General features: G+C 37.3%; 2 protein-coding genes across 7 annotated transcripts in view; one reads left to right on the top strand and one right to left on the bottom strand.

The window, feature by feature from the left end:
• The window catches only part of unm_hu7910 (un-named hu7910), an 87,280-nt gene extending 72,215 nt beyond the window's left edge, over nucleotides 1–15,065 (top strand). For all 6 annotated transcript variants that reach the window (XM_088642352.1, XM_088642354.1, XM_088642355.1 and 3 more), the window contains 5 exons: nucleotides 67–204; nucleotides 5,790–5,925; nucleotides 9,910–10,001; nucleotides 10,524–10,657; nucleotides 11,809–15,065. In XM_088642352.1, coding sequence (XP_088498478.1) covers nucleotides 67–204; nucleotides 5,790–5,925; nucleotides 9,910–10,001; nucleotides 10,524–10,657; nucleotides 11,809–11,959 — 651 coding nt within the window. In that variant the 3' untranslated portion in view covers nucleotides 11,960–15,065. The remainder of the gene's footprint in view (nucleotides 1–66; nucleotides 205–5,789; nucleotides 5,926–9,909; nucleotides 10,002–10,523; nucleotides 10,658–11,808) is intronic.
• Nucleotides 15,066–17,832: 2,767 nt separating this feature from the next.
• Nucleotides 17,833–27,214, bottom strand: part of LOC148655636 (clavesin-1) — a 38,462-nt gene continuing 29,080 nt past the window's right edge. Inside the window, exon 6 of the mRNA XM_088642365.1 lies at nucleotides 17,833–25,034. Coding sequence (XP_088498491.1) covers nucleotides 24,950–25,034 — 85 coding nt within the window. The 3' untranslated portion in view covers nucleotides 17,833–24,949. The remainder of the gene's footprint in view (nucleotides 25,035–27,214) is intronic.

A 27,214-nucleotide genomic window follows, 5' to 3' on the forward strand; every position in this document is an offset into this window, starting at 1 on the left:
CAGAAAGCAAAATACTGATGTGTAAACAGGGGGATAAATAACAAGACCTATACTAACTTCTTTTAGGCCTACAAATGGTATGAAATTGGACACAAGAGAGGACACTTTGCATCAGTGTGGCAGCGATCTCTGTACAATGTGAATGGACTGAAAGCCCAGGCTTGGTGGACAGCTAAAGAAACTGGCTACACAGATCTCGTAAAGGTAAAAATGTCTCAGTATGTCGTATTGTTTCTAAACAATTTACCATGTTTTGGACTGGTTTTGAAATGTCAAACAGGCACATTTTAATTTGCCGATTTGCTACAGGCTTACATAGCAATTGAAAATTGTATAATGGTTTATATCTTTCATTAAATGATGATATGATGGTGTTCATTTACTGCACAACTAAATGCACTTTAGTTGTCTAACACATCTTTTGTGCTTTGTAATGGAAGCATGTAATTACTGGTATTTTGTTGGTTTATTTACTGGCACTGTAAATATACTGGTAGATTTAATTTTTGGTAGTTCCAAAAGCACACTTTTTTATAAATGTTTAGTACATAAACTTTTTCTGACATTAAAACAATATTTTTAGAAAATAAATTTTAAACAGCGCCAGTATTCCACTATGAAATAATACAGTGTTTTACAGGAGATCTGTGATTATTTTTAGGCAGAAGACCAGAAATATGTGTTGTCTTTCAGAGGCCAAATAACTGAAGTATGAAGTACAAGACTTACCTGAGCAATGATTTCTTTGTTGTGTTCTCTCAGAAATATAGCATGTGTCGCCCTAAATATAAATGTTTTAAAATAAGACGTTGATAGACATCACGGTTTGTTGGAGCTGTATTGATCAAAGGCATTTTGTATTTTTGGAACAAAAAGGAAACCACAGCACAAGACATTTCATACTGACGTATATAATTACGAGGGGGACAGAGGAGTAGAGATAATGGCTGTTCCTTTTTCTCATTCAGGACCTCCTACCACTTTTGTGTGTGTTTTTTTGTATCGTAATGCTTCATCTTTCTTCAGTGCCAAGAGCATGACTAAATGCCAGCACACTGCTGCACCTGCTATATTATTTATCCACCTGTGAAGATGGTCTGTGCTGTAATCCTTTTGAAACCAGTGATGTCATCTATTGCTGCCATTTGCCTGCTCATATTTGATTTTTTTTTGCGTTTTTCATGAAGGCAGCTGTAGTCTAAGGAAAATTTTGATTATGTATTCTTCTTATTATTTTAGATTCTCAAGTACTGTACAGATTACAAAGCCTCCTGGCTACTCTGTGTTACACTAGATTTTTAGTTAAGGGCAATTCTATCTTATGTTCTCTGGGCTGGAAATTCTTTATTTTCATTTCTTGTTTATGACAATTGCAGGCAATATAAAGAGTAATGTCCAGGACTGCATATGCAGTAGTATGAACTTTTTGCGGAACATATTTTATGTTAAAATGATAACAGATGAACTAGAAAAAACAGTTCTATGGTTATGCACATCCTACTGTAAACACATTTTTAACCTTATTCTTATTATTCTTATCTACTATCAGTACTGTTTATAACTTAGCCCTTTGCTGGTCTCTGCAACAGGAAATAATGTGAATTCATGAAATTCAAAAAGGCTGAAGAGCTTAGATATTGTTAAGGTACACTCACTAATTATGCTCGTCTGTGGCACACAGTTTATCTGTGCCTTATTTTGTAGGTGTAATTATAATTGAATCATGCGACTCTTAAAAAATGTTAAGATCAGTTGCCCTTTTGCAACCGATGTTTGACTGCCTCCTCAGGACAAGACCTGCTGAAAAGCAAATTTGAAAATAAAAATTAAAAACTCATTTTTATTGACATCAAATAGACAGGATGATTTTTCGTTGCAGATACCTACTGTACATTATGTTACAATTACCTTTTTTAAACTCTGAAACAGTAAAGGTAAATCATAAAAATACTTTACCTTAATGCTAGATGTAAAAGTCATTTAGGCAATACTATTTATATATCTAAATGTAAAAATAAATCATCCATGAAAGATTTTGTCATTGAAAATTAAGGACCTTAATCTTTGAAGATGCAGTTTTGCTCTAAGTACCATGTAAATATTGAATTATTTGAGTAAATACCTTCAGTAAATCTTCTGGCCACAGTACAACTGAAAATCACACTTGGCACTCTAGTGCCTGGATGTTATCCATCTTCTGCTGCATTGACAGGTGTCTACACCTGTAAAATTGTCATATAATAGTGATTAGATTGCATATCATAAAACGAACATAGCTTCAAGTACCACAGTAAAAATTGAAGTTCAACAAGGAACAGATTCCAATACAGATGTGCAGGAAATACCAGGGATTCATTAACGAAATGGCAGCAAAAGATGTACAGTATGTATCACAGCTGACATTTCTTACTTTCTGCAGTATCACCACTGGTCATGAACTGGGCTTAGAGATATTTTGCACACTTCATTTGTATGTCAGCCATTTGTGCTGTAATGTCAGTTTTGGAACCTGAGGGTGTATTTGGAGTAGAAAGAAAATAGTAACTTATTGTTGCCTTACACTGTAAACATTAACTCGAAACGACATTTCAATGGATTGAAAAAGCAAGAAGTCTCTGACCTGAACTGACAGCTTTGGTAACAATGACTGTGGATAATAGATGCAATGTTGTGGACTATTTCCAGGGCCTTAAATATAGACAGACCTAGGGGTGAAGTAGAAGCTAGGGCAAATGAAAGGTTGCTGTTAACATTAAGTTAATTCAATAAAATGTAACACCTGTGACACTTTGTTGTTATAATTTGAAAGAAATCTGAAGAAGTTGTTTTTTGTCCTTAGTTCTGACTTGTATTATGCATGAAGACAATAGAAAATGTAAATCAGTTGAATACATGCATTTTTAACTAAAATTCACTGATTCACAAGGCTGTGGCAGTGGACTGTTTTCTGTCCACTTTTAAATTCACAAATAGTGTTATTGTGGTCAGTTTTATTTTTCTTACATTTCTTAGTTCCTGGCAGAATATTTGATTTCATGTTTTCTGGTAGAATACCCCAAGAGCTGCAGTTCCAATTTCTCAGAATGGTAATTCAATCTTGTAACAAAATAAATTAATTCTTAAATAATTAATTTGTCAAATTCTGAATTAAGCACAAAATCGTGAACTTTTTTGAAAGTAACATTATGGTCACCATGTTATCGCAAACTGGTGGTCTGGCCATATGAGAGAGTAAGAGTGTGAGAATTGTGACATAAACTAGCTCTTCCTACTCACTAGTCACTGTAATGACTAATGTAAATCATGTAAGGGTAGTGAAAGCAGACATTTCACTGCAGAAATGTTTCAGGGTAATCTGTATGCACAGTTACAGTAACAAGTAGTGTTTGTCAGAAAAGCATCTCAAAGGTAATAGCAATATTTTTATTGGATTAAAAGAGATGTATTCACAAACCTACTTGTTTACAATGTAATGGGGCTACTTCATCTCAACAGAAGTTTTGTTGCCATCGTAGACAATGATGGCAGTATAGCACTGTGAATACCTGGAAACTTTGTCTATTTTGTTATGTAAATTAGAGGTTTTACAAGTTACTGTGTACGTTTTACTTTCATTGTGGTTTGAAATGCACTCATCAATGACGATTTGTTCTGACCCCGAAATATAAAAATAGTGTTTCAGTTCCCCTTTAATCATCAGCTTCCAAGCTGGAGAGCTAAAATAACATTTTGAAAAAAGGCTGTCAAAACACACAATGTTCCTTCTAAAACAGAAACCATTTTCCTTAGTGTTTTTCTGTTATCTATACATTTATTTAATTTGGCAAAATATTTGAGTGTACGTTGCATTTGCATGGTACATAATTTACTCTCCTTTTGTTGGTGATCATATACAGTAGATCTATAGAAATGAGAAATTAATGTTGCACCCATTATCAGATCAAAAGAGGATTATTACCAGCCGTGTCAGTCTAAGCGTGATCCCCAGTGCAGTCACATGGTACCTCTCCCTGTGCCTGTGGTACGCTCTGTGCCTGCTGTCATGCTGGAACAGACTGGGCCCTGACTCGTCGATGAGCACAGTGCGGTGCCAGACTGCGATTGGCCAGTTTCTGCTGGAATGTCTTGGTGCCCAGACATGTCACAGTGCCTCATGCTGTGCTGGTTGTTCAGCAGGGAGCTGCCATGTAGACTCTGGTCTTCATCCTGGGGGGGGGGGCTTTCTTCCTGTGCTGGAGCTGACCTGGCTGTTATCTATACATTTGTTTAATTTGGCAAAATATGTCAGTGTTTTCTTTTAATATCACTATGTAACTCTTCATTACGTGTATTTTTAAATGGTATGTACCATTTACATGGTAAATAATTTACTTTTCTTTCTTGGTGATCATATACAGTATATATATATAAATTACAAATTAATGCTCGCACCCATTATCAGATCAAAAGTGAAGGCGGGTTTGGGCTGCAGAGCCACGTTTGTCCAGGAGAGGCCTCTATCGGATACTACTTATATTAGATATTAGATATATTACTAGTACTAATCTCTCAGAAGGGTGGTGACCGGCTGTGGCACTGGCCAGTGAGCTGAACTGGTCTGAATTTATCACAACTGAAGGCTTTCTACTGTTGACCAGGGCCACCAAAGAGTGTCCTGTGGCAGCTGTAGCAATTTGATTCAGCTGTGATGAGTTCATGGCATCCCTGGGTTTTAATACCCATTGTCACTGATGCAGTAATCCGCGAACATCACCACTATCACATCCACATTTGCACATCTGCGATCTATTCTTCCATCTATAGTGTTGTATCAAGTGACCAAGATGAGTTTTTTAGTATTTGTGAATACATATGTCTGGGGGAAATTTTGAGGCATTTGTTGTGTGTTTTCATGACCCTCAGAATACATGTTTTAAACATCTACTTTTTATTTGCATGTATATTTACATTTGTTTTACCATCTAACAACTCAATTTCTCGTAGAATCAAAAACACAGTAAGTTCATGTATCTATATAAAACTTGTTTTTTTTAATGACAGAAGAGATTTCTAGACAAAACCTAAACAAAATCAATGACAGGAAAAAATATCAGAGAAACATAAAGTTCGGGAATCACAACGGAGGATGAATGCAAGCACTCCCAACAGAGAGTGATACTAATATGACTTTGAACACAGTGTTTAATGGCTGTCTTGAAACCTAAGATGATTAATATAAGTTTGATGTACAGCATAAGGGGTGAATGGCCTCTTTTAATTTGTAAACTTGTATTAAACTATACAAATTGTATCAGAGAGATCACTGGATCCACACAATGAAAAATGGACAGTTTTCTACTTTAAGAGTATACATTTCATTCTCTTAGTCGGTGGGTTGTCTGAGAGCTGAGAGGATTACAGTCAACAGAGCCTAAGGAGACCACATTATTCTTATCCCCACTGCAAGTAGCAGGCCTGGTGGAAACAGTTGCTAAGGAAGCGTCAGATAAGAAAACTGCTGATGTATCCATGTCAGACATACAGGCGTCTCAAGGACAACAATCCTGGCACCAGAGGTAACCTCTTGAAAGGAGGTGCAGTGGACATACAAGATGGAAATTATATAAGAATGTAAATAAAGACCTCAGGAACAATGTATAATGTACAAGCAAGTCTGGTATAATTTCTTTGCATCTGTAACCATTCTTAATATGTTTTTTCTTGGAGCCTCTCTGTCCTCACTTTGAAAATTGACATTTCTCGTACTCCATATGATCGTGTGCCAGTCTAACCACTTTCTGTTCTCCTAGACACTGGAGAGAAACTGGAAGATGATCCGCGATGAGGCTCTGTCAGTGATGGACTCTGAGAGAGGGCTTTTTGCACCCGAAGATGAAAATCTGAGAGAGAAAGGGGAATGGGGTCAGTTTACACTCTGGCAACAAGGTAGGTCGTAACATCTATTACTAACGGGTCCTGCTGTACCACACCATCAGCGTTAGAATCCAGGGTCAGACTGAAAACCAACCGACTCACATTTGTGAATGTGTGAGCATGTAAAAGGCAGCTACCAAAATATGAGCTTTATTAGCATTCTTGATTATAGTATCTGATTGGAACAAAACCTCTGACTCAGCAAACATGTTAAATAGTGGTGTTCAACCCTGTCTGTCCTTTTCTGCCAGGCAGCTGAGACGTGTTCAACCGTGTCCTTGTGTGAGGAAATTATGCATTCCTTCTTTTTTTTAGTTGTTACTCAATGAAGCTGGTTAAAGACTCTTGAAATTGAAGACTTAAAGACTTCTGTTCTCTTGCGATAAACGGTTACATTTCTGTACTTTTTCACTCTAAGGAGAAAATGACACCCTTTTTTCTGCACTAGTATTGATGTTGTTATTCCTGCCCCAGCGTTGACCTCCAGTCCTCCAATCAGGAGCTTAATCGGCGAAGTGATCCAATCAGTGCCTTGCGTGTGCCCTTTGGGAGCAGTCAAACCCATGGATACAGTTCCCATTAATTGAATGTGAGAACTCATAATTGACAGACAGGCACAGCAAGCTATTAAAGTAACATCTCAATGGAACACGGTATGGTGCCACATTACATATCCTTTTGAAATTATGATTTCAAAAGGCTAAGGTATTTATATTGTCATGTTCAATGAACACACACTGCTTTAATGAATTCCTGTATTATTTTTTGGAAAAAAGACAATGGTGAGGGTAAAACCCATCACCTGCGATCTTGTCGAGCTGGTGGTGTGGTTCAGTTTGCTTGTCTTTTATGTTTTTAATAGCTGTCTTTCACAGAATAAATAATCACACATGATTCATTTATATTCAGATTTGTTTAGTTATCATTTAGCTTCTCTGGCTTATGAAATATTCAGCAAAGCTGCATAATTGTATCACAAAGTGCCAGGGCAGATGAACTGTTTGAGCTTTGAAAAGGAAAGCACTATGGTAAATGAGCAAATTGTTTCATTAAACAAAAAATGAGATTAAATTGCATCTTCCTGGTGACAATACTTAATTCAGCTTTTGTTTTACTTTATTCTTTTGTTTTAAATTGTTAAAAGGATAAACTACCCCGGAACAAAACAAGTTTTAAATAAGCTTTAAGACTAGTATTAAATATAATTTAAAAGAAAATAACATAAGGTGTTGAATTGTTTATGATGTTATAGAGAAATGTGTTTTGTTAACCTGTATAGAATCAACAGCGATCTAACATAGTCTCAACTTTATGCCCTTAAGTTAAATGTGTGTAAAATCCTTATCAACACAGCTTTCAGGTCAAGTATATGCCTTGCTTGTGCTTTTCAAGCTGTACTTTCTTTATTTTACTTTTTGATTTGGTCTGAGACAGAACAGTATCATATGGCCATTAGAACAGCTGTCTCACAGCTGCACTTCCTCTGTTTACATAAAGGGTGGTGGGTGCAGGGAACAAGCAAACAAGTTGTTGAAGCAGATACTTTGCCTTCCTGTGAGAAATAACTGGATGAGATTCTCCAGTTTTTTTATTTCATTTGCTGCTTCTACAGTGTTGGATTATCCTCCTTTTTTGGCATCATCTGCAAACATGACAATTTTATTAACTAGAAAGAAAACACAACGTTTCGGCTGTGGAACCTTCTTCGGGGTTTGTGTTTTGTGTTTTTTTTCTTCTCTTTTCAGCATGGAATAAGCGTATTACTTGTTCCTTTGCAGTCTATGCATGCTGATACAGCTACCCACCTGATCTGTTTTATTAACTATACTAAAACCATTGTTACCTGCCCAGGATTATAGCTACAGACTACAGAAAATCCTGTCCATCAATACATACACTAAGATCTGGTGTAGGGCTTTACGATCTGGTCTTTCCAATGTTAATTCAGCTGGTGAAGTGATTTCTCACTTTTCTTCCTGGTCTGCTGTGAAGTGGGGCTGCACTTCAGTGGTGGATGAAATAGGCTCTTCAGTGTTGGTATCATGGTCAGAACTGAGTAGTTTACAGTATCAGAATATATTCTAAAAACTAGATGATTGATCAACTGTAAATTAGGTCCTGTTATAGACCTCTGTTGTTCTACCCTTCCTTCCTTAGTAACCACCTGAGTGAAATAGTCATTTCACTTATTTATTTCTCAGACAGCTTACATCACAGTTTTTCTGTCCCCTTGTGGTTGTACTACTAAAAAATTAACCTTTTTATTTACTATAAAAGAAACGATATTCTATGTCAGTCACAAGCGATTTATAATAAATTAAGAATAAATAAATGGTGCAATTCTTTCTAATATCACAAGGGTAGCTGACTTGCATGTGTAGCTTGGGGAACATACTGTAGTTAATAGTACAGAATACTATTCATCTTGATGATTGAAAAGAGCTAAACCACTGAGCAATGGTGTCCAATTAGCTAAAGGCATCTATGTCCCTGTTATTAACTGCTCTCTTTATATTTTTGTTCATACCTTCATACTCTACAGCCCTTACACTACTGGTTCTCAGTCCTTGTCCTGCTGACCCACACCCCTGTTGGTTTTTGTTGAATCTGAGCCCACAGCTACACAGTCAAACCCTTCATTAATTTGATTAGATTAATTTGAACTGTTTGTTCCCGGCTCTTCAACATGTTGGGAGCTTTTAAGGGGAACTGTAATGGTATTTTTTATATTTCATGGTAGAAAGACTCAGCATTTATGAGTGCATTTCAAACCACAATAAAAGTAAAATGTACACAGTAACTTGCAAAACCTCTAAATTACATCGCAAAATAGAAAAAATGTCCAGGTATGCGCTGTGCTATCTTCTGCAGTTCAGAATTAGGCAACCAAACTTCCAATTAAGTGTTGTGGCTTTATCACATTGTAATCAAGCAGGCTTGTGAATACATCTCTTTTAATATCTTGTGAATACATCTCTTTTAATATAAATATTGGCATCGACTTTGAAATGGTTTTGCCGATAAATGCAACTTGTTACTGCATGTAGATCACCTTGGATCATTTCTGTGGTGAAATGTCTGCTGCACAACCTGTACTTATCCGCTCGTACATCGAATTACATTAGTCATTGCATTGACTAGTGAGCAGGAAGGGCCGCATCATGCCGCAAACCATGGGAACTCTAATGCGAGTTTGTGACAACATGAAGACTTACAGGATTTTCACAAAGTTCAGGATTTTGTGCTTGATTTGGAATTTTATTTTTTTTTTATCTATAAGGTCAATGAATTTATTTTTTTACTGAGATTTAATAATCAGTCTGAGAAATTGGGACTGCAGAAACAAAATGCAAATATTCCATTGAAGTAACTTCTTAGATCAATTAATGCCGGCGTCACACTACATGACTCGACACGACTTCTAGTCGGAGAGCAAGTCAAATTTAACGACTGCAGCGGCTGAATCTCGGTGCCTTTTCTGTCCTAAAGGGTGTCAAATTATACGACTAGGAACCGCAGGGGGTGACTAATTACACGATTCCCTCACGACTTTTCATCACGGTTTCAAATCTCTTATTGTGCCATAAAGGTACCGCGAGGTCGCCTCATTCTGACAGCCAATCAGCGTGGAGCACACTGGAATAAGACGTTTGATTTTGTCGTAGCGAGTCGCGGAGAGTTGTAAGGGCTTTTAAGAGCGCTATGACTGAGTCGCTGGGGGTGTCACACTACACAACTTACGGTAACGAGTGTGCGCTGCGACTCTCTACAACTCACTGTGGTTTTCTTACGGTTATGTAAATGAAGGCTACGACTGAAAATCCTAGGAAAAGTCGTGTAGTGTGACGCTGGCGTAAGGCTTGAATTATCTCATGAAGGTGGGGGGGATGAAAACAGGGGGTGTGTGAGTCACCAGGAGCAGGATGGGGCTCTCCTGCCTTGCACATTGTGAGTACAGTGGGCATGTACAGTGAATTGTTTGGGTTTGTCTCCCAGGTCGAAAGAATGAAGATTCCTGCCGCCGAGTGCCGAAAACCTGCACTTTGTTGGATCGGTTTCCAGAGGCAACAGCCTGCAAGAGAGGACAGGTGCGTGATGCACGACTCTCTGTCCAGCAGGGCGTCACGGCTGCCTACCCAAACGAGTCCAGACGCTTCGATCCCCTGTCTTAGTTGTGCTGCCTTGTGTTCAGCAAGGGGAAACCATATGTTGCTCGTATAATTGTATGTTTAAAAAATGGAATCAAAGTCCCCAGTGAGCTGCTAATAGAGATAAGTGAATTTGAAAATTGTGCCTTGAGCAGTGACTCAGAAAATCCAGCTGCCATTCAAGTCCATTAGGAAGGACAAGAAGACATTGTCCCATTAAAACCACAGTGTACATACAGATGGGGGGGTGTTTGGTGAAAGTAATGGAATGCAACTAGTTCAGGTTTTTCTTTGTGTTGCGAGTTGGAGAACCAACTACTGTGGTCCAGGTCTGAACTTTGTAGACACATTTTAGTAGGCTTGCATTGTCAGGGATAGTACTGTATAATGTCAAATTTCACACTAAATTGTGTTGTGGTTGTTTTTCCAAACCAAACTCCTGCCTCTGTATTTTCCATACAGATCAAGTACTCTGTAATGCAGCCTGGTACACACGTGTGGCCGCACACAGGACCCACAAACTGTCGCCTGAGAATGCATTTGGGCTTGGTCATTCCCAAGCAAGGCTGTAAGATAAGATGTGCCAATGACACCAGGTAAGAAAATGGGGGTCTCTGCCTCTAACAGACTTCAGGCTTTGTGTGGTGTTTTGAATGAGAATTGTGATGCCAGTCTTGTAACCAATTTGGGAAATCAATTGTAAAGAACAATGCACGAGCCAAGTAACTTGTTGTCTTTCTATTCTTCATATTTAACAAAGTAGTTGAGTCACCAAAGCATTATGCTGTCCCTTTTAATTACAATCCCTTGAATCACAGTACAGTTTTCCTTTGACAAGTGGTTGTCTGCCCATTGCACTGAATGTTTCAAGCATAGCCTTTAGTTTAGTTTCTTTTTAATTATTTAGCAAATCATGTCACGCATTGTTTTTAATTCTCTGTGAAAGTACTAAGAAACCTGCTTGAGTAATAAAGTGCTTGTTGAGATTATATGCAACCAGGCTCTTCTTTGTTTGAGATCCGTATCTCAAGCTTTCTATAAGTTGTATCTTAAAACAAAATCTGCTGTTGATCAAGCATACTAGTCTGGATTTCATGTGTAAAATAGTACTTCAATAGTACTTTTTACAATTATTTTAAATTAAAAAGCCTAAGATCATCTTTATTGTACAGAACAATTAGAAAACAGAAACAATTGTACTGGCAGCATTTTAGTGACTAATAATTTGTCTTGAAATGGTCAATTTTATTAACATACGTATGACTTATTGTCTGCTCTTTCTTGTGACTTCAATGTGAAGCAATACAAAATAAAGCATTCAGTTATGTAAGGTGGTTCAGACTAAACCATGACTCGTCCATGATATAGTAGTCAATGAAGCCGCCTCAGAACTCTTGGGTCCTGGGTTCAAGTCTGGGAGTCCAGCCTAGTGTGCCTTCTGTGTGACATTTGCATGTTCTCTGTGAGTTTTTAATGAGCTTTCTCTGTGCGTTCTGGTTTATCCCCATCTTCAAAAATGTTGCTGGTTTTGATCAAGTTCTCATTGTGTGATTATGTGTATGTACCCAGAAATGGACTGACACTCCATCTAGGGTGTACCCCCACTGAAAAAACATAGGCTCCAGGTTGCGTGATTCTCCCAGAAATAAGCAGCTTTCTAATAATGGATGGATGGCAGATGCATTTATTACAGGAGGGGGTGATATTGCTGCCTTCTGATCATCATATGTTGTTTCTCTTATTGCAGATTCTGGGAAGAAGGTAAAGTGCTCATCTTTGATGACTCGTTTGAACATGAAGTTTGGCAAGATGCTGACAGCTATAGACTTATCTTCATTGTAGACGTTTGGCATCCAGAACTGACTGTTCACCAGAGACGGACTCTTTCCCCAATATAATGGGTCTATTATTTTGAATCTTCCCACACACCAGTGCATACTCTGCTGTTATTGCTGTTGTTTTATATGTATGCGTTTTGCTTGTTCTAGAAGTCTACTTGTTAAAACAACAGCCATGCCAGCCCATACTTAAAAAACCAAAGGGGCACAGTTTCATTTACAAAGATTGTTCTTCAAAAAGTTAACAGAAGTACATGTGATATGAAGAAGTGACTCTGTTACATAGACAGCTACATGATTATGGCCTGTAATATATGGTACTTTGAAAATAATGCAACATTGATTAGCTCAGTTCCAGCTAGGAAAGAATTAAAAAGAATGAAGTTGTTTTGATGTTTTATTTTGCTGTTTGTATATTATGTGATGTGCCTTCCAAACCACAGATGCTGCTATGTAAATTAAGGGTTGTATGACTGCCTCACACAGTGATGAACTGTGTCGGCTTTTGAGTGAGCTGCTACATTCAGTTCCTTTTCAGAAATCATTGTGTTGAATTCAAAGTTTAAATATTGGCAGTAACGCTGGCATTATTAAGTCTTGGCTCTATTATCAGAATGGATGTATATTAAACACTCAGAAAGGGGCTGCATAGCTGTCTATGCAATCGTATTGAAAAAAAGATTTTACAAGTTGAGTAGAACAAAGAATTTAATTGTGAATTATAAACTGTGACATTGGTTGATTCATCGGTTGATGTAGTGGTACACTGTTCAGAACATGACACGCGAGGGCAGTTTTTTTTTTAGAATGGAGTTAGGTCAAGTATCATGATGTATCTGGCACTGCATTCTAATGGAGAATTATGAAAGGGATAATGGAGAATTAATGGAGATAGAAAAAACTACATAAAAAAGTAAGCAAAAATACTGTCAGGTTAAGCATCCATGTTGTTCTGAATACATTCCATTTGAAATATTTCCTATTAATTTGTGCGTGATCACGTGATATTTTTAAATCTAAACATTTGCGATTCATTTTTTATACAAATATGAAAATAGAAAATATTATGTCATACTAAATTCCAAAACTAATACTTAAATATTTGCACATACTTTTTGAAACACTAACTGCTATTCATTAACCAGAACAAAACAAGAAAAGGCCATCATTAAACTCATGTATGTGTGCCTTTGAATTCGATTTTCAATTTTCAACATTTCGCTTTCGACATTTTCGTCTGTCTACTAAGGCAAGGTAGAGATGTTTACTTGAAGGCATAAAGTCATGCAATTTATATAAAGAGAATTATAAGCGAACAACAGATAATTTTTTATACTTTATTAGTTGTTTTAATGAATTGGGCTTGAATGCTTGTGTAATGTTGTCTTAAGCAGGTAATCAAAATCTACTTAGAACCGATAATTTGAATGTCTGTGATAATTATTACATTATTTGTGGAAACTGGCTCTAAAATTGCCTATTGAATACACTACATTATGTAAAAACAACACTACATCACTTAAAAGTTCCAGGTAGTATATTAGACTGTTACCTGCATAATCTAACAAAGGAACAAACAGGTTAATTCTGCACCAAATAATGAGAAAAGGCATGTTTCAGCTGTAGAGCTTTCTTCAGGTGTGCAATCTTCTTGGCAGAAAATCAATCTGGCTGCCTCCCAGGGTAATGAATATTAATAGCATTTATTAGAGCTTTTTGTATAGAACCTTGAAATTGTTCAGATTGCAGCTTGTGCATCATTTACAGCTAATGAGGTGCCACATGTGAGTTTTGAACAGGTACAGTATATAATGATGTGATTGGATTCAGCCAGCAAACTAGCATTTCAGTTTTTTCCCCAGTTTTTGATTTTGTTAACTTTACTCAATTGTAGTACAGTCATGTCAAGTTTGTTTTGGAAATTACATTTGTTTTTGTTTTCCTTACTTGTGGATTTATAATGTTACAACTGCTGTACCAAGCTTACTCAATGAGCTTCCAATTTTGAATGATATTTTGATTTCTGTTGTTTTTCAATTTTTTGTTTTTTGTTTTCTTGAATTGCACTGAGAAATGTCTCCCCAGTATCATTTGGTGTCAGAGTAACTGATTTGGTTCATTTCAAGGGAAATGAAGGAATATTTTTTAATCACTATTGTCTGTTAAAACTGTGATAACAGTACACTGTATTGTGTTTTTATTTTGAATATTTACAAATGTATATACATACAGTATATGCTGAGGTAGACTGAACTATTTTCTATAATATGTGCTATACAACACACCACACCAGACCAACAGCATGGGAGGTACCTGAGAGTCCAATTAAATAGGGCACTGTAGTACCCACTTTTCTGCAGTTGATTGTTAGGTCTTACTGCAGGTCTGCTGTGGTTGCAGTGAAATCATGTTTGATTCAGTCATTTAATATTCATTTGACTTTCAGACGGAAGCTTTCTAAATTTTACAGATTAGGTGGCCGTTTACCACCTTTTCACAGGAGGTGGCAGGATTAAATTACAATAAAAAACAACTACAGCTGGTCCATTATATGACCCATGGTATTATGCTGTTGTGACAGTGAATTGTTACCCTAACTGACGATGGCAATATTCTTCAAGGTACAGCAGTTATGAATACTGAACTTGGGTTCCCTGTTAAAAGCTTCCTCATTTAATAGCACAGTCCCTTTCGGGAAAGGTAAATGTGACAGCAGACGAAGAATGGAGGTTATAGGTTTTTATTTTCATCGTTTCTGGAGTGTGCCTTACACTTTTAGAGAGATGAATTTTTTTTTTATTGTTTTCTTTGTAATGTGCTAAGGTTTCTGTTGGGGAAAAATGCTGTTCATTATAGATGACTTAAGATGCTGGATATTTAGTTTGAACAAACTATTGGCTTATACTGACAGTTTGTTCATCAGAAGTAAAAAAAAAACAACTTGGATTTCTTTCATTGTTTGTAATGCTATTTTTCAGTAGAACTTGTGTCTTATCGGTACACCCTCAAATGGATTTTTTAGCTTTGTTTTGTAAAAATAAATCCCTAATTTGCTTTATTAATTTTTCCTTTTTCATTTTTTAAGTTTTGTGAATTGTTTCAAAACTGTATGCTCAAACAACTTAAATATCTCTCACACAAATAAAATGTCTCCATACAAACAAAAGTATTGGGTTTCATGTTTCTCAGTAATTATGTATATAAATTCTTAACTTGTATAGTTTGATACATCATATTTAGCATAAGTTAAATATGGTCTATCAAGTTAATTATTACTGAAGACTGAAGAAAAATGTTTGTTGCAAGTTGAAAAGTACAAATTGCTTTTAAAAATATGTTTAAGTATAATTACCATTCACAAATGCCTTATGCAAGAACACAAATCCAATTTTTAGGCGTCTGTCTTTTAAAATCTAGCAGAGAATAAACACATTTGCAATATATTCCCCACACTGCACTACAAAAGCTTTTTAAGGCAATAAATGGTATGAGATAGGTGACCACTTTTGTGCTTAATTCCACTGATGAATAGCTGCAATTAGTAGCTAAGTTGTGGGTATGTCCAGGGGATATCAGTCCCAGAGGACATTGCCATAAAAGAGTGCATATGGAAAGCTAAATGAGGGTGTTGTGCGATGTAATTAGTCGTACAAGTCACATACAGTGGCACACGCAGGTAACCTCAGTGAGCCTTTAATTAAATAACTGGAAAGGAAGGGAATTTAAATATAGCACTCTAATTGTACCATTAAAGTTGTAGTTCTAAAGCCCAGCATGAAAGTGAGGTTAGAAGTAGGGCAGCAAATGCGGTCTTTGAATTACTGAGATGGGGAGGCAGATGTACCTCCGGCTGCTATAAAACGAACAATGCGTAGCACAGTCAAAGGGAATTATCATATTATCACTTAAAGATTTCTAACTGAGGATTACTCTGGGTTCTAATCTTTGGTAGGGCACATCTGTCAGACATTTATGTATAAATCATTGTTCTTTTTGATGGTAGATTAGCCAAATTAATTAATAAAATGGTTATCTCACTTAATTAAGTAAAATAAAATTAAATATAAAACAGCAGGCACTGTGGCCCTCCAGGAATTGAATTTGGCATCCCAGCAATTTCAGACTGAATGTCCATTGCATCTTGCTTGAACAGAATCATAAAGCCTTCAGGTTTTTTGTTACAAGCATCAGGGACAAAATAAAGACCAACAGTTGCAAGTAATGCAAATAAAACGTATTATTAATAATTAGAAGTTAATTATTTTAAGTTATTAATTAATAATCCAAATAATTAATGAGGTACAATATTATGTGCAGCAAAAATTCACAATAATTTTTCTGTTAACTACTGTGTAGTAGTTTCAGTGTACTGTGATTAACTCTCAGTTATGTGGTCTTAGAGTATTGTATGCAAGCGAGCACATTCTAATTCTATCATAAAAAAGAACAACTTGGCATACTGCACAGTAGTTGCTTACTCAGAGTATATGCATTAATATGGCTAGTCCATACAATAATAATAAAAAACATTATTCTATATACAGTAGCACCTTTAAAAGTGCCTTCACAATTAGAGGAGACAACAGAATTACACATTAGGAAAGCAAGGGGGCAGACACAGAACCAGTCAAATAAAAGCCCTTATAAAGAAGGAGGGTTTGAGTCTTGATTTGAAAGAGCTCGGGGTAGGTGACCCTCCGATATCCTTAAGGATCGAATTCCACAGCTTCGGAGCTCAGGGGGAAAAGGTCCTGTCACCCAGAGACAGACAGGGGGACAGACAGGAAACAAGAATCATGCCAAGCCATGAAGCGTCCGATAGGTGAGCATGAGGAATTAACAATGTTTTGTAATGACTGCTTTGCCGTCGGGGAGTGTACTGCTGTAGTGGTCATGGGCCATACCTCCCTTTTCATGCCTTACCAGCAGTGATTGCTGAGGGGACAAGATATTCTGGTCATCTGGCTGTTGCGTGAAAGCACAAAGCACCAGGTGCTGTGCTCTATCAAGACCTGCCCAGTTTCTCCTGGGCAATCTGGCCGGCAGCGTGTCACCTCTGCTCCAAGAGTCATTAGACCACCTGCATTTAGTAATTTCCAGTCTAACTTTCTAAATTTTTACATGACCTTTTTTCCCCCTCTATACTCTTTTTCAGATAGACTTAGCAGATTGCAGCATGTTGATCATCCTGGGGCAGCATGGGGTCACATGCAGTGTTGCTGCTTAACATGTCCTGATTTCGGTACCGGTCTGGGGCTCCTGACTCAGGTGTAGTTTATGCATGTTTGCCCCTGTGGATGGATTTGTATCCTCCCCTGTGCCTGTCGCTTGCTAGGAAACACTCCAGCTCCCCTGCAACCACGAATTGCATAGAGTGGTTAGAAAATGGATAGATGCTGTGAGAGTTCTGTGCTTTACCTTAGATTGAGCACTTTGACGGGTCTGTACAATGTTAAATGCATTGTAGCAATGCGGGAGGGGGGAGCCGCGGCGAGCACCGGTAAAAGTCGACGCTCCCGTCTGAGGGGGGCGGAGGCGCCAGCGAGGGGTTAGCGAGACCCGAAAAGAAAACAAAACAAAGGGGGGAGAAAAACAAGAAAACTGTGTAGTGCGGCACCCCGGGTGGACTCACTCTTAGAAACCTCTTAGAATGCAATTTGTATACTTTTATACAAATGTATAGTTTGTATAGTTCTAGATTGAGTTTAGTGTTAATGTATCTGCTAAGGTGTTATAATAGGTTTGCACATAGCACAGGATCCAATTCACTGTTTCCCTTGGTATTCCATCTCCAGGAAAAGGGTAGTTACAGTATTTCTTCCTAGTGACTTTTATGTAGTTCTGACTTCACTCCATTGGCATAAGGAAATACAGTTAAACAGGAAGGAAAGACAAGGAAAGGAAAAGAGCTAGAAAAAAACAGAAAAGCAAGCCATGATAAGAAATAATTTATTTTTTCCCCCAAACAGCTCCCTTACATGTGTTTCACTTCAGTACTTTCTAATGCTGATAATAATAAAAGCAAAATAATTAGTCTGCTGCTTACATGCACTTATTATTTACAAGTAATATATAATGCAGATTGTTTCAGCTTTTGGCAAAAACTATGTTGAAGTCCCATAGTCCAACAATATACAGTATGTCCTGGTAATGCCATTTTTTCCATTCTTTTGTACAAAATTGCAGTGTATTCTGAAAAAGAAATATAACGGCAATACAGTTTTTATTGTGATATTTCATAAACAAAATAAATAGTAATTCAAGAAGTCAGACCCATAAGCTTGCACAAATATTTATAAAAGAGTCTTCCTGCAGTTATTTACAGCCGTCAGTTTACCCCACTACTTTCAAGATCCTCTGAAATTCAAACAAATTTGGAACAGTTTTCATCACTCAGCAGTTAAAATGATGTATTTAAAACAGGCCTTTACATAGAGTCCAAAAAATAAAAGCTACTATCAAGGTTGGAACTGGTTGAAGATTTGAAATTGTGTTGTCCAATTGAAAATACACATGTACTGTACTTTCATTTTGTGTAAAATCTTCTCTGCCCTTCTTCTCTTATTTGTTTCAAACAAGGTTCTAGCTAATTAATAGAAGATTTTAGTAGACAGTATGCATGTACGTCCTTATGCTTTATCCAGCATTTTTTCCCCATCACCTTTACCCGTCTCTGCCAAAGAGACCTTCTGGACTTACAGAAGGCAGAACCAGTCTCAAAAGCTATCAAATGAAGCTACACATGGTTTAAGTCTATATGATGAATACCTGTGTACTGCAAACACAAAGATGTCATTTACTGCCACGGTTTATTATCTTGTTCTGAAAATATCTGGGATTCGTTACAACACTTGCAAAGAGGGTTACTCGACTCAAGCCTGAGACAGGAGATTGTATAAATGAGTGAGCACAAATCTAAGTTGCTTTGGATTAAAAAAAAAATATAGCCAAACAAATTTCAATAATCGAGCAGAAGGTGAAAATCATTTAAAATAAATCTTCTTTCCAAGTTATGATATGAATCATATTTTCAAATAATTTTATATACACCCTTCTATAAATGGTACAAATATAATGCCTGATATGCATTCAAATTCAAAGAACAGAAAACCACTCTTCTCTCCATTTTAGTAAACTCCATCACATTTAACAATAGGAAAAAAAGGAAAGGATGGTAACTGTTACCTGACGGACTTGCTCTATTACAGCAGGTAACACCTGATGGTGTTAGTAATCAGGAGGGGGCATGGAAAGCAATATTGAGTCCTGAGTGATGGATGGTTTACCTGATCTGATTATCCTACCTGCAGAGGCGTGTTGCGTGCGTTGTAGCAGATAAAAGCACAAAAATAAGGCTTAATTCAGGGTTTATCACTGGTAAGCAAAATAAATAGTATATCTGTCAACAATTATTTTTTGTGCAAAAGTGAGCTAAATTATTCGACTAGTTTCTCAGCAAATAGGTTTTATAATAATGTTTCTTTATTAGAAATTTATACAATTTCTTGCATTAGGAATTCATCTTTTCACATACCCCAGCTTTTCTCCATGGAGACACAGACAGGGAGAGAAGCTTGGGGTCAGAGCGCAGGGTGCCCCTGGAGCAGTTGGGGTTAAGTTCAGGGGCCCAGCAGAGTAGGATTCCTCTGCCGGCCGCAGGATTTGGATTTGAACCGGCAACCTTCCAGTCACAGGCGCAGATCCTTAGCCACAGAGCCACCGTTCCACCCATACGGTAGGTGATCACCGTATACTGTATTGTCACCATTATACTGTAGGTGATCACCATATTGATTGATTACCATAACAGAAATAATAAGCGACAACAGAATATAATGAGTTACTCAAGAAGGATGAGTACTATGTGAATCATGTATGTGAATACCCCTGGATTTTAATAACATCAATACCAATAGTCCTCTATTGCTTTAGGCCTGGAACAAGGTCTGATCCAAACGTTATTTATTCTCATTTCCCACCATTGCTGCAGGGAATAACCTCTTTGCAGGCACATTCAGTCCATGCAGAACTGATATTGTGCTCTGGCCACATTTCATAACCTTTAACAGAAATATTGCCCACCAAATTCTCCTTCTCTTATGAGCCATCTCAGAATCCTGAATTGCCTTAAAAATTATGAAAATGCCCATTTTAAACTTGAACAAAATGTAGGAATAAGAGGATGATGAACACTGCAATGTTGTAATTTTAGAAAACTATAACAGTTTCTGTCACATCTCTTGAAGCATGAAAAGTCAGCAGCTGCCAAATGTCACTCCACCTAACTTTGATGAGTGACAGATAAATCCTAATTATAAAGTACATACATACCGTATCATCATTAAACAGAAGATAAAAATGCAGATCGGGCTGAAAATGGAGGACTCCCAAGACCATACCATGCTTCCATTCAAATTCTCATCTTCTAAAGCTGAGCTTTAAAACTCATGTGCTAATTGAGAATTTTAATTGATCTGCTTGTTCATTTAGAATTGGGTTTTTGCTTTTTGTACACTTAGTCCTGGGTAATCAAACTACCCTACTTCAAGAGAAGTGTTTCCAACAAATTCAGCCTACATCATTTCTTTAGCCTTTGCTCAACTTGCTCACCCTTATTTCTGATGAGGCCACTTTTGACAGGTGATCAATTTATGATGAACAAACAAAGGTGAGGATGGCACCGTGTCAAAACAATCCCCACGGTGAGCTTTTTTTTCCTTCTGCAGGTCAGTTGGATAATATTTCAGGGAAGACACCTGAATGGGGGCCATTCTTGAACTCAAAAATTGGTTCATGGTGGACACCAAATACAAATCCTATTCAACCTTTAAGGGGCTGAATGCAAATTGAAAACGTGAGAAAATTAGCTGGAGCTATTCCAGAAGAGACAATGTACCAGGAATGGGAATAACTATTTTAAATCCTCTGTTTGAGAGTCAGACATGTTTATCTTCACTGGTCCTTAAATGACCCATTTTCACAGAATCCTTATGGATGCGTAATTGAGGACATTTTACAAATGAGAGAAAGGGGAATTATTGCACTACAGCAGAGAAAGAAGCTCAGAAAACACCTAAGTGTACAGCACTTGGTCAAGCTGACTTTACAGTTCAATCAAACAGATCTATAGTCACTGCAGAGTCAATAAATTATAAACTTAAAGTGCTTTGTTTACACAGAGCTGAAAAATGTATTCAACAGAATGTTTTATGCCATACTTTAAGTTCATCTATACTTTTTAGTAACATTTTTTGTATAGTGCCTTTAATTTTAAAGAAATCCCAAAGCTCTTCACAAGCAATTGAGAATAAACCCTATATCACTGAAATACATATCTGTTACATTAGTGTAAATATATACATTGTGTGTATATACTGTAAAAGAATTCCACATTTAAACTAAATCTGTTTCTGTCCCCCGCTCAGGGTTGTGGCAACATTCTCCTCTAGCGCCAGTGAATGGACTGAAGTTCCCAACCTGGTCCTGAGAAACGAGCACATAAGAAAATGGAAAAGGCCATTGCACACATCTGGTCCATTTGGAAGTCAGTAGTTAATTGAACCAAGCATCTCAGCCAGCCATATCTTATCAGGTATCAGCTTCAAGAACATTAGCTGAACTTCTTGTTCCGTGTACCTCTTTATTATACCTCTATACCTCTTTCACCCTTTGGGTAAAGAATTTAATCTGGTTTTGGATCTTAAATGCACCCCCTTGCAGTTTCCACTCAACACGTTTCACTGTTACTTCTGTAGAAATCTGCTGGGTAGACTTTGTCTGTGCCTTTCAGGATTTTTGATACTTAGAGCAGATCTCCTCTTAGTCTTCTCGGTTCAAGGCTAAAAAGGTTCAGTTCCTTACAGCCTGTCACTGTAGGACATTCCTGCCCCAGAATGTATCTAGTTGCACTTTTCTGGACTGATTCGAGATCAGCAATTTCTGTTCTATAACATACAGTGTATACTTAATGAGGCCTTACTAGTGATTTATTGTAACAGAACTTTTTGCTCTTTTAATGATAAATCCTAGCATTTTGGGTGCCTTTTTAAATGCTTTCCAATGTTGTCTAGAAGATGTGAATGATATGTCAACATAAACACCCGTCTTTTTCATACGTAGCCTCTTGTAGCCAAGGGAGTCCCAGTTTGTATTTATAGTATACTGTAGTTTTTGTTTGCCAACTATTCCAGAATCTAGACCACTGATTAAATTAAGAAGATCAGTGGAGTGGTCCTAGTATAGATTCCGTGGTACACATCCAATTACATCACCTCTGGGACTTTCATACCTGCTAGATTCGAGTGTTTACAATTAATATTCCTGCTCAAAAACTTACATGTCTTACATGTAAGCTTATAGCAAGTAGATCACCCTAATCACATTACATTACCCATGATGACAAACGAGATGGTGCGTAGCTTTCCAGGACCAGCGTTGGGGGAAAAAAAAGATTTATCGATTTTGTGAAGTTTTTAATGTTAACATTAAAAGCGAACTCGGGTTTTATATAACAGTGTAACGGACCCACTGCCGAGCCCTTTCACATTAATCCAAAAAACAATTTTCATTCCTGTTTACAAACACGAGTCAATGAAATTGAGGAGCTTTCTAAATTGGAAATATTACAGATATGTATAATAAACATATATCACAGGGATAGCTTACATTAAATTAAATAACATATAGTAGGAACAGCATCTCTGAATTTAAGGAAACATTAATACCCTTTGGAATAAAAGCCTGAAGATGACTGAGCTGAAACTTTCATGTTTGTTACTGTTTGATTGGTTTCAGTGTAACAGTGTTTATCGGCGCTGGGTTTGTTACTGAAGTGAAGTCATTCTCTTGAAACCTATAAATCTCCTTTGACAAAAGACCTGTTTTTTTTGTAACCGCATTCCCCACTGTCTAGGCAGTAGTACTACAGTATGTGTGATCCGAATCTACAGTATGAGCAGCCGTGCTCAAATCCCAGCAGGGTCAGAGCAGCTGGTGTGACAGTGTTGCACCTGTTACACCTGACACATCAGTTAAATATTGATTATACATGCCCTATTTCCTACACGTCTGAAAAAATATGGGATGATGTATGGATGGCACATTTTTACAGAGTAGAACTGTGAAAACAGAATTACTCTGTGGGTTTCTGTGGTTTCCAATCCTATTATTGGTGAGCCACACATCTGTTGAGCCCTCAGTTACAAAATCAAACCGTACAGTTACTTAATAATAGGATAACTTTGGGCTGTTTGAAGCATGTTGGAGCTTTAACTGTTGTATTTTGCAAGTTAAATAAAATCCCAAACTTGTGAATAGAAAAAAAAATGAACATATTAAATTGAAGCAACTTCTAAGATCAAGTACAACTTTCTTTATCTAATAAATGTGGGATGGAATTAAAACCAGCAGATTTGTGGGTCACTGGGACCAGAATTGGGAAGAAAAACACAGGTAAGCTAACTAAGGAGGTACTGTAGTTCTTCTTTGCTCAGGCTTCAGAGAGCACACATTCTTAAATGTTATGAACTTTTAACACTTCTGTAACACTGTAACAAGGGTCATTTAAAAAAAAAACAGTAAATAATAGAATAAATCATTTTACAGTCTACAACAAATCACAAACATTACATTTTACAACAAAAATCACAGAAGCCTCAGTAAAATAAACTGTTCTGAAGTAATAGGCTGCACAGCTTAAGCCAGAATGAAAAACAGAATTTCCTTAATTCAGTGTATTAATATTGCAACCAATATACATACACCTAAAAAAGACGTCCTCAGCCTTCTCCAGCTAAGTGTAACATCCCCACCTGTTTACACAAAGGGATCTTGATTAGGACTTTGCACATTGGAATATATTATTCATGTAAACTAGGTCTCCAGTTAATGATGGAAACAGATGAATAAAGGTATGTTCTTTTCTGCTATCTGTCAAACATTAACTGTCTTGGGCTTAGCACTGTGCTGTCATTGGAAAATATAACATTATAGCATCACATCTGTTTCCCCAGTTTATTCCATTGGACTATTCAGGTTTCCATTCCATTTTTTGCCTTCCAGTTACAATTTAGTCTTAATATTTATTGAATAGAGAGCTTTAGCAGCACCATCTTAGAATACATTAGTTGCAATGTGTTCCACTATAACTAACAATACTAATGCTATTAATATAAATGGCAGCAATGTTGCATTTTGAAACCAACTTATACTTACAGTATATGATATACAGATATTAATATGTGTTGGATGAGTAGCCAGCAACTTTGCCAGCCACACTGTAACCTACTTAATGGCGTTTACAACAAATGTTTGGGAAGGATGACAGCAGCCAAGTTTCAATTTCTTCACAGCTGCTCCAATTTGTAATCAATCCTGGCATCGTTTGTCAAATTAAAAACTGTAAATACCATAATTAAGCATTTTATCCTTCACATTCATCTTTTGCATCCCCTTCTCCACCCCACCTTTGCCCTCAGCCAATGAGGTTGAGCCAAATGTCACTACGACAAAGCATCCCAAAAATACTTTCGGCTACGTTTTGTTCTTGGGCACTGTTGTTCCACAAGAATAAAGCTTATTAGTTGGTTCTCGTGAATATGTTTATTCGTGGTTTCAACTGTTTTCCTTTGGATGAATAAACCTGCAAGCACTCCTCAGCTGTTTCTCTAAATTACTGCCATTAAATTCCAAAAATAAAATCCCTTGCACTGAAGGTCTGATGAGGTTATATTGGTAGAAGTTCAATTAAATATACAATCTTTGTAACCAGTCAGTCCTGTATCTGCAGAGAAAATAAGCATCTAGTGTACAGTATAAGACAGTAAGAAAATTCACAGCTACAAGTCAGACTCGACACCAACAAAAAAAAAAAACTTTCGCTTAACTGGGATTAGTTGCAGACGTTGCTTGGCTGGTATCAGTTGTGTCACTGAAACGGAACGCCTGAGCAAGCCAGCGCTGACTTGATTGAGGGTGAGTTTCATCGGCCACTTCGCTAAGACATGGCTCTGAATGCAAGAAGCACAGCAGGAGAGTGTCTCCTCACAGAAATCAGTCCAGAGCTAACAAGGGCTGTGTGTTATCATCCTCCCTGTCCTCGTGCTTTAGAGTCCCGGGTTCGACCACTGACTGAGACCTACAGAAATGAGAGGAAATGATTAATTTTCAAAGCAAAAACATGACTGCTGAGAGAGTGGAATAACCCACTACACAGCCCAATAGCATGTCAATTAAGCTGAGACCTTGAATGCTGCTCAGCCTACATCTTGTATCAATGTATTAGAATGGTAAATGTTATTAAAATGCATTTAGAAAGATCTTAAAAGTCAAGTGGTAATGAAATCTATCCCAGTATACGATTAATTAAATGGGTTAAAAAAACAGCATCTTGTATTCATTTTGAATACAACTCAATAACATTGGCATATACTGTACATTTAAAACTCTTTTGCCTTCCATTACTAACATTAAAAAAACACCTTTGCATAAATCACTCTCATAATGTATATCACATCATCACATTACTTTGAATTAGTTTACTTAGCTTATCCAATTCAGGATCTGGTTGTCCAAAGCCTATCCTGGGAAGCATTGAGTATAAGGTGGGATGCATACTGGACCATCACAGGGCACACACAGACACACACACACTCACACCAGGGCAATTTTTCCCAGTAGCCAAGAAACCTACCAGTGTGCCTTTGGACTGTGGGATAAATCAAGAGCACCAGGAGGAAACCTACAGTGAGGAGAACATGCAAACTCCAGGCAAATAGTACTTTGGGAACTGAACCCAGAGCTCCAACATTGCAAGACAGCAACACTTACCACTGCACCACTCCTGTCATAATGTACAGGTTGTCCTAAATATCTTTATACATGAATGAGGTTTAAATACTTATGTATGGATGGATGTTTATGAGATGTAACAGCTGATTCTGACATGATTGCATAATATATATACCGTCCGATATAGGTAGAGGCTAAGAAGGCCCCAAGACTGAAACACTTCCGTGTGAAATTAACTCTGCTCATATAGATTTAAAATTGAGAACAGGAGGCACATCTTTACATTAAGGGTTGCGGGAGTGTGAAGCAAGCTGCCCAGCCTTAATGTTTGAAGCCAATGCCCTGGCTTCTCATATGAATGACTGGGTGAGATTTTGGATCCATGAGCTACTAAAACTCAGATGGTCTTGGATAGATTAAATGGCCTTCTCTGGTTTACTTGCGTTCTTGCTTCACCATGTAAGCTATTCTATGCACATTTCCGAAGCAGAACAGGAAACGTATCCTCAGGGTAGTGTCGGAGTTTTAAATTATGGCTGATAAAATGAACATTTCAACGCTGCTTATAGAAGCCTTGCTGACGTTATCGATCCAAATATGCTGCAGTCACATCACACCTTTGCTTTTTTTTGTCATTCTAGTGCTTTGAGGTTTCTATTCATCCTTTTCATGTGTATCGGTGCCATGATTCTCTCCTCCTGTAGGATTCCTATGCAATTGCTGTCCTAGTTCTTTGACTTGAAAAAGCTGATGTGCCATTAAATTTGCCCTGGCATCCTTACTTCAGTCAACTTTTATATTAAGTCATGCGTGGAGATGTATAAGATATATATGCATAGATGGGTAAGGCCATCAGGATTTTTAACACCACAGCATATTTTGTAGATGAAAACAGCCTGCAAACTCCCTTGGGTTACAGAAGGAGAGAGCAATTATGTATTACACAGAGGGTTTGAGAAAAATATAATGAAAAGTAAGATCTAGTCAGCCTCAATTGCAACAAGGCATGGCAATAAAGGTTGCTATTATGCAGCCGAGCCTGAGAAACTGCGAATATTAATAACTCCCCTCCTTCTAAATAGGATTTTTAAATTAATTGCTTTGCATATGAAGCCAAATTCACAACACAGTAATGAAACAAAAAAGTATAACACTTTTTTTGCTTTGTTTCAGTGCTCATACATTGGTTGCGTTTGCTTTTCACATAATGAGAGTAATTGAACCCAATGGGATTAACACTCAGCCAGTTGTTACTTCAATACCACAGCTCCTGGGATGATGATAATGCAGTATTTTGTTAAATATTTTCTCTCTGTAGATTGTTTGGCTGAAGGACAACCATTTGACAGCTTTTCTCAGTGAGAGTTTCTACAAGCAAAATCCTACCCCGCTCTTGCCCAAACCAGAGATTAGCTGGGCCTACATTTGCACCAAAGAGAACTGGTCCCCCATATTGTCTGTAAGGTTCCCATGAAACAGGAGGCTATGATGAAGTTTTTTGCTAATAAAACAACTATCTCCAGAAAA

This window comes from Lepisosteus platostomus, chromosome 8 (assembly GCF_059453375.1).
Source record: "Lepisosteus platostomus isolate fLepPlt1 chromosome 8, fLepPlt1.hap1, whole genome shotgun sequence".
NCBI classification, from domain to species: Eukaryota; Metazoa; Chordata; class Actinopteri; order Semionotiformes; family Lepisosteidae; genus Lepisosteus; species Lepisosteus platostomus.